We start from the raw sequence: 7,723 nt of genomic DNA on the forward strand, positions 1-7,723 counted from the left end.
AGGGTAGAGCGTCTCGGCACGAAACCGTGCTGGGAGGATGGGATTAACGGGGAAACAATAGGAAGGATAGAAGAGTAGATTACAGACTCGAGGACTTTGGACGCTGCACAGAGGATGGAGATGCCTCGATAATTTAAGGGGGACGTCCGGCAACCTTTCTTAAAGACTGGGATCAGCCAAGCTGATCTCCAAAGAGAGGGAAAAACTCCCGTATCAACCGACCTAGAGAATAGGCGAATCAACACAGGAGCAATCACCTCTCTAGCGTCAATGAGTGCGGAAGAAGGGATGCCGTCAGGACCAGGAGAGAAGGAGCGCTTAAGCTGACAAAGTGCAGTGAGCACCATCTGTTCGTCGATATGCACCGAGTGAGCGTTAATATAGTCCCGAGGAACACTCGAGAGCCCGGCCACAAGAGACGCGGTAGAGTGGGTCGGATCAACAAAAAGACCCTCGAAGTGATGCGCAAACAAATTAGATATTTCCAACGGGGAGGAAGCAGAGCAATCGCCCAAAGACATATTTGTTGGAATACCGGAGGATCCACGTTGTCTATTGGCGTATCTCCAGAATGACCTAGGATTTGTATAAAGATGGGATTGAATGCGCGCGTTATGGGTACGAAGGCGGATCCTGTTATAACTGCGATGAGCAGATGCTGCGTATTTGAAGACACGCAGGTGAAAAGTGGAGCGGTGCATCCGATACGCACGAAGCGCACGCTTAAGATCCGCCTTAAGTGAACGAAGGTGTCTATCTGACCACAAGGGATTTGGAGGAGGGGTACGAAAGGGACAACACTGGGAGAGGAAAGACAAAATCACAGACGTAAACTTGGCTACTGCCTCGTCAATACTAGGAGCAGCGTCCAGGGAGCTCCAGTCGTATGTCGAGATGAGACGAGTAAATTTTCTGTTGTCGAGCTTCCTGAAGTTCAGCTCACGCGTCAAAACTAAACGAGACGGACGATCAGAGGGCGACGCGAAGACGGTGATGCACGTCTCCAATGCTGGATGATAAGCGTCCTCGGGAATAATCGTCAAAGGCACTCGGTGTACTGAATCACAGATCGCGGCTGCAGCGGAATTGCCAAATATCAGGTCCCGTTGACGTCCGTTACCGTTAGTTACCCCTGAGAGTTGCTTCAAGTTGTTAAAGTTCAGACCGTCAATGAACGTCGTATCCCGCTGCCTAAAATCGGAAGGATAAAACCACAGTTTATTATGGGGATCAGCAGTCCACGAGATGCCCGGCATGTTGAAGTCGCCAAAAATCATAATTTTATCTTCGGATCGCATGCGCCCCAGGATTACACCGATGCCCTCCATCAAATCATCAATTACAGATGAGGATGAGCTGCTGTATGGCGGAATGTAGATGGCTCCAAGGTACAGGTGCGAGGTCCCCAGGTTGATGCGAACCCACACCGCCTCCAACGATGCGCATGGTGACGAGATCGACGAGACCGCATGTTGTGATGAGCATGCAATAAGCACACCACCACCACGCGAAAGGTTGCTATTCCTGTTATTGCGGTCGCATCTATAGATGATAAAGTTTTCATCGAAAAGAAGCGACGATGGGATCGAATCATCAAGCCAGGTTTCGGTCAGGACACATATGTTATAGTCAGATTCAGCAAAGGCCTGGCGGAAGTTAATGAGTTTCGTGCGGAGACCCCGCACGTTCTGATAGTATGCATAAATTTTTTTCCTGGGCGCCGAATTATGCACGAAAGAATTGGTCCAATGTTTGCTGATGGGGACTACAAGTTAGTACTCTCTTACGCTTGCTAGGGGGAGCGGGATGAGGAAGTGAAGTGAGTGGTGTAGCGTGGATCAACGTCAAGTCCGAACTGTGTCCAGGAGAGGAAGGTGTGCTGTGGAGAGGCTGAGTGCGGTCGATGTAGGGAGCCTCTCTACGACGGTGTCGAGCGGCGATGAGAGAATTACTAACTGTTAAAACAGGAGTATTGTATGGAGCCGGTGGACGTCTAACTGCTTCGTGATGAGTAGCGGTGATAAACTCTCTCACACGGATGCCAACAGGCCACGTTTCAGGGGAGAGAGCCAACTCACGACAGGAATCTGGAACACGCACTTTAAAAGATAGAGAGCGTCGAGAAGCTGGATCAACACCTCTAGCCAAGAGAGAGAAAGCGAGCACGTCCTCGGTGTTGAGACGGCGTATCACCGATGCTCTCACTTGGTCGGTCGTGATATGGTGTGCAACTCCAAGGAGGTGCAACCAAAATCTGCGAGGATTGCGCGCTTGAGTCGCTACTAGATTAGGTGACGTCACCGCATTTGTGCCCGATATTCCGACAAGGCTCGGAGCGGGGGTTTGTCCTGCGATCGCGGCATAGGAAGAAGGACGGTCGGTGCTAAGGATAGGAGGAAGCCTGATCGGAGAGGAGGTGGGCGCACCATGATCAGTACCTGGTTGGTGAGAGACATGAGTTAAGCCGGCCTTCCGAGGAGATAGCAGAGAGCGAATCTCACTAGTGAGAGGCTGCAGAATGGCATCTTTGAGCGACGCGACAATGGAATCTAGCGCCGTCTGGAAGCCCGCTTGGAAGCTACCATCCTTCGTGGGCAATCTGCGGCGGTTTTCAACGGTTACCGTGCAAGTGGAACAGCTCCAGTGGACATTTTGGTAAGGGCTGATGCATTCTAGAACGGCGTCAGGAACTGAGGCGCAGCTTCTATGACAAACCGCATCACAAAAACAGCAGCACAGCACATCATTGGCCACGGAGGCATCTGCTGCACAGGCCGAACACACAGGAGCCATTTACACACACAGCGCAACACACAAGCCCACGGAATAAACAACAACAAACAGCTGAGCGACGCTAAACAAAATCGACCAAATTAGGACACAAACAACAACCGTTAAAGCAAGGAGATGGTAAGCACGGATAGAATGATACACAAACAAACGATTGATGCAGGGAAGCACAACGGACAAATAATTTTACACACAATTTTTTACGTTTTTTAGTGGAGCCGATACCAAACCTTACTTGCTCGAGACGATTTGACAGTATAGTGGTCAGTATCCCCGCCTGTCACGCGGGAGACCGGGGTTCGATTCCCCGTCGGGGAGAGAGCTTTTTTCCTTCCCATCACCTTTTTCCTTTTGCTCTTTCAAAGCAAATCTCCGAAAGAACTGTTTTAAAGTAAGAACATTGTAAATTGGTTCTTATTTATTTTCCCAGGTCATCACAAATAAGGCTCTCATCTACGCAACGCGTTTTCCGAAATAATGTGTTCTCTTTTTAATTACACAAATATGTCAGTGAGGGCTGGAACTTAAGTTGAAATGGGTGAAGCTGCTGACCAAAACAGAGAGAGCTCCAACAGTACGCGGACAGAAAAGAAAACATTATTTAAACACAATCGTATCCAACATAGCGCCAAGACACTGTACGATGTTGTTCGACATGAGCGTATCGACCTTCTCTTCCAGATGCCGCTTGGGGTCCTGCTTGCCCACGTTCTTGATGGCCAACTGCTCGGGCGTCATCTTTTCCTCGTCCTCCAAAGCCTGTGCGTAAAGTGCGGACAGTAAAAGAAAAGCTCGTTAGAAGATTGATCCTTTGGAGAAGGTGAATTGTTGCTCACGCACCTTATTGTAGTTCTTCGCTAGTTCCAACATCTCGCTAATGGTGCTTTCGTTGATGCTGCAGTGTTCCTCATAGTTCGCCAACGTGAGACCATCCATCCACGATTTCTTGTGCAGATTCAGGAGCATCTTTTGTTCCAGCTCATTCTTCCGGTAGTTGATACTGATGGAGTAATAGTTACGATTCAACCCGTGGATCAGTGCCTGCACCGATGGCTTCTGCAAGTGGCCCAAATTGGACGTGGTTTGGCGCGGTTCCTGGCACAGCACAAGCGTGTTGTGATTGATCAGTCGGAACGCATCGATAACGACCTTTCCCTTGACCGATTGTATGGGATCTACGACCACGGCCACTGCGCGTTCGGACAGGGCTTCAAACGATTGCTGCGTGTTAATGTCGACGCCCGACAACCAGCAACCGAACCCAGGATGCGAATGGTACCATCCTACCACCATTTCCGGGCGGCCGGTTTGCTTCAACATGTCCAACATTTTCGCCTGGAACACGGGATCGACCGCTTCGACTGATACACCGGTTCCGGTCTGTGGCATAGCAAACACATCAATCACTTGCACGGTATAGTCATCGACAAATTCGCCTACGAGAAAGAAGAGCGGAAGTCTTAGCAACAAACATTCGTGTCAAGGAGGGTGGGTGATGCCACTACATACCTAACATCAGACCCATGACTTCCATGGGCACTCCGGCGCGGCCGTGCTTCAGCATCTTCAGGAGAGCTAGCGAGGAGATGTACACCTGTTCCGCTGTGTCCACAACCGGCGCATCCGATGGTGGAGGCGCTTGGCTCATTCCGGGCATGCCGCCACCGAGTCGCAACAAACGATCCATTGTAGCGTGTTCTGGAAGGTGCGGAAGTACCTGGCTGTGAGCTGATTTCTACGTCCCGTACACGAAGCACACGTTTGCAGGGAATGTTTCCGTATCTTTCCGATGGAGCTCACTTGTTTAAATAAGTGCAGATTTCTTCTCAAATTGTCCGCACATACAAAAGCCACAGCAACAATGACTCTCCGTTTTGCCGTGAGTTAGTGCTCGAAAATATGTGGCCCAAATAACAATCTTTTGACCTGACACATCAGTTCGTGCACTTTCGGCAACTGTCAAAGATGTCATCTGCTCGAAATTGGCTGGCAACGCTGCATTTGGAATGTCATTTTTGTTTTCGCTCACTTCGCGAGAATGTAAACAAACAGCAGAGCGGGTTTTTACTTTTTATTTTATTAGCGTGCGGAAAAATGTCTCTTCTAACAGATTCTTGGTAAAGGAACACATATTGGACGCGCGAAATCGGATGGTGTTGATTCAAAGTTTGCTTTATCCTCCATAGCAGTCCTTTTGAGGTGGTGCCAAATGCGTGCAAAATATGCGAAGAGACATACGAAGCGATGGGCTCAATCATATGCCCCGAAGCGGACACTAAGATGCTAGAGAAAATCTATAAAAGCACCAACGTGCGTGTGCAACCACGCAACGGTATCATCACGCCCGTGTGCGATTGCTGTCGAAGTCGGATCGATGAGTATGATGAACATTTTAAGCCTTACGTGAAAGAATATTATCTCGACACTGGTGAAAGCGATGGTGTATTGGGAGATAAGTTGAATGAAATGATTGATCCGTTGGCGGATGCTGCTGAGAATCCAGCGCATAGCAGTGATGATGAACAATCCGAGGAAAACGGACGGGAAACGGATGCTCCTTTGGATGATAATGATTCGGATGATTCTGATAAAGAGGCTCCACGGGAAGGTAGTCCTATCGCCATACCAAATGGTACCAGCTGGGGAAATTTGGCCGTTCTAAGAAAACCTTCCGAATGCACTATCTGCGGGAAGCAAGTTAAATCGATGTCGGATCATATGAAAACGCACCAACACGATAAGAAGTACAAATGCACGTTCTGTGATAAATCATTTGCACAAAGCAACAACCTCACCTACCACATCCGGCAGCACACGGGCGAAAAACCGTATCAGTGTGAAATGTGTGACAAAAAGTTCATCAACCACTCGCACCTCCTGTCCCATTTGGTAAGTTTTTGGTATCCTTATTATCTTGCCATCGTATTAAATGTCCACTTTATGCTGCTTCTTTGTAGAAATATCATAACGATGAAAAGATGTTTCAGTGTGAAATTTGCTGTAAACGGTTTAACCATGTGGGGAACTTAAACAAGCATCGCCGGGTGCACTCCGGCGAGAAACCATATCGGTGCACGTTTTGCGATAGGACGTTTAATAATATTTCGAACAAAAAAATGCACGAAAAACGGCATACCGGCGAGCGGAACTTTGTCTGTGAGATTTGCTCGAAAGGGTTCCACGACAACCATCATCTCGAGCGTCATCAAACGGTTCATCGGAAGAGTTGAGAAAGGATTGATCATAATAGAGCATTATGCAGTATTACATCAGAACTGTGGCTTGGACAGGAAATTTGTTATCTAAATTGAGGGGAAAGTTTGATAGGAACTTTATACACAAGCATAGCAGATCTCGTTGAGTATTACAATACTTTATCTAGTTTGTTAGTTGTACAAAACTAAGAACGTAATCTCAATTGAATGAAATTGTTGGCAATTTATTTGCATTGAAATACTAAATCCTTTATGTTGTTTATTTTTTATGTGGTTTTATTCTCTGTTTTAAACATTAAATCATATTAGATTAAATTTTGTCAATTTTAACGTTCATTTTGAACCAAACGGGCGTTCAATCAGTGTGTATTCGATAGCGTGGATGACGATCCTTCTCCGACAGATATGTCTCGCATTTTGTTGATGTTATTTAAAAATTATGTCTACTTCAGATAAATGATGAAGCACATTGATTTAATTGCTACCTAATTTATAAATGTTTTTTAAAAGTTCTCAAAAATCGGACCACATCCCAATACTGTTGTGCAATGTGTACCTTTTTTGCGGTTGTCAAAAAATCGACCAATCAGAGACGAGAAACGTGTTTATTTTCGTGACGGACCGATAGCGGAAGAAACGAAACCGGTTGATATAAGTTGGAACGTTCTTTCGCACGGAAGAATTCCTTCACAAATCCGGCACTATACTTAACGGGCTTCATTCTTAAAGCCACATACGCCTCATTAGGTTTGTGTTCTTGGGAGTTTTGTAATAGTGAACCACGGTAAGCGATGCATTCCGATCTGCACCGTTATCTGATCGTGGCCGCCGGGCTAACGATCGCTCTAGCACCAGCCCTGACCAGCGGCCAGATGGGCGACATTGCACGGCCGATCGAAAGCAAGGAGCTCAAGTGTCTCGTGTGCAAGGCATCGATGGCGGAAATGGAGCTGGCCGCGTCGAAGGTCGACCCGAACAAGAAGGTGGAGGTGGGCGATTACCGGCTCGATACGACGGGCGAATCGAAAAAGAAGAAAAAGATCCTGTACGCCAAATCGGAAATGTACCTGACGGAGATGATGGAGACGGTATGCGACCGGATGGACGATTACGCGAAGGCACGCTACAAGAAGAATGGCCGTGCGGTGGTGATGAAGATGATGACCGACGGTGGCATGAATCCGGACATGGCGAATGTAAACTTTGTGCAGGAGGGCGATCTGAACAAAACGCTCAAGCACCTGTGCTTGGAGATAGTGGAGAACTACGACGAGGACATTATCCGCATGTTCCAGGAGGAGGTGGTAAAGGATACGGACATTCGGTTATGCTCGCAGGTGGCCAAATACTGTAAGGATCAACCGCTCGACGATGAGTACGAGTACGAGGAAAGCGAAGAGAGCCGGGATGAGCTTTAAATAGGTGAAAAACGATCATGCACGATCGCAGAAGTACGTCCAAGAGAGCATGTGTCAAAGGTAGTTTACACGTGCGTTATCTACAAAACAAGAGAAACGGGAACACCTCTTAATGCAAGGCGTTAAGGTTCTGTTACCCCTTACGGGACCCTGTTGGTTGATCGATTGTGTCGAACAGTTTGGGTAGGGGAAGCATAGGATTATTGTTGAGTAGCATGTAGCTCAGGAAGCATTCAGTTTCAGTAAGACAGAAGTGAGTGAAAATAAAACCAATTTTGTACGTTTTGTATCAAATTTCGA

At 47.5% G+C, this 7,723-nt stretch overlaps 3 protein-coding genes across 4 annotated transcripts; 2 read left to right on the top strand and 1 right to left on the bottom strand.

Annotated features, from left to right (window-relative positions):
• Positions 1–3,255: 3,255 nt before the first annotated feature.
• On the bottom strand, positions 3,256–4,697 carry LOC118512473 (26S proteasome non-ATPase regulatory subunit 14). Its single transcript, XM_036056961.1, has 3 exons — positions 4,300–4,697; positions 3,631–4,226; positions 3,256–3,549 (listed from the first exon to the last, which is right to left on the bottom strand). Exons 1-3 carry the CDS (start codon positions 4,475–4,477, stop codon positions 3,388–3,390), a joined length of 936 nt encoding a protein of 311 aa, XP_035912854.1. The 5' UTR covers positions 4,478–4,697; the 3' UTR covers positions 3,256–3,387.
• A 49-nt stretch (positions 4,698–4,746) lies between these two features.
• LOC118512471 (zinc finger protein with KRAB and SCAN domains 7-like) lies at positions 4,747–6,251 on the top strand. 2 transcript variants are annotated; one of them, XM_036056958.1, is made up of 3 exons: positions 4,747–4,907; positions 4,977–5,679; positions 5,748–6,251. In XM_036056958.1, the coding sequence occupies exons 1-3, from the start codon at positions 4,756–4,758 to the stop codon at positions 6,018–6,020; spliced, it is 1,128 nt and encodes a 375-aa protein (XP_035912851.1). In that variant the 5' UTR covers positions 4,747–4,755; the 3' UTR covers positions 6,021–6,251. The 2 variants fall into 2 exon arrangements, with proteins under 2 accessions (XP_035912851.1, XP_035912852.1); XM_036056959.1 differs by having other exon boundaries at positions 4,767–4,907; positions 4,980–5,679.
• A 328-nt stretch (positions 6,252–6,579) lies between these two features.
• Positions 6,580–7,723, top strand: LOC118512475 (protein seele). Its single transcript, XM_036056963.1, has one exon. The coding sequence runs from the start codon at positions 6,797–6,799 to the stop codon at positions 7,421–7,423; it is 627 nt and encodes a 208-aa protein (XP_035912856.1). The 5' UTR covers positions 6,580–6,796; the 3' UTR covers positions 7,424–7,723.

The sequence above is a fragment of the Anopheles stephensi genome, chromosome 3 (genome assembly GCF_013141755.1).
Source record: "Anopheles stephensi strain Indian chromosome 3, UCI_ANSTEP_V1.0, whole genome shotgun sequence".
Taxonomy (NCBI): Eukaryota; Metazoa; Arthropoda; class Insecta; order Diptera; family Culicidae; genus Anopheles; species Anopheles stephensi.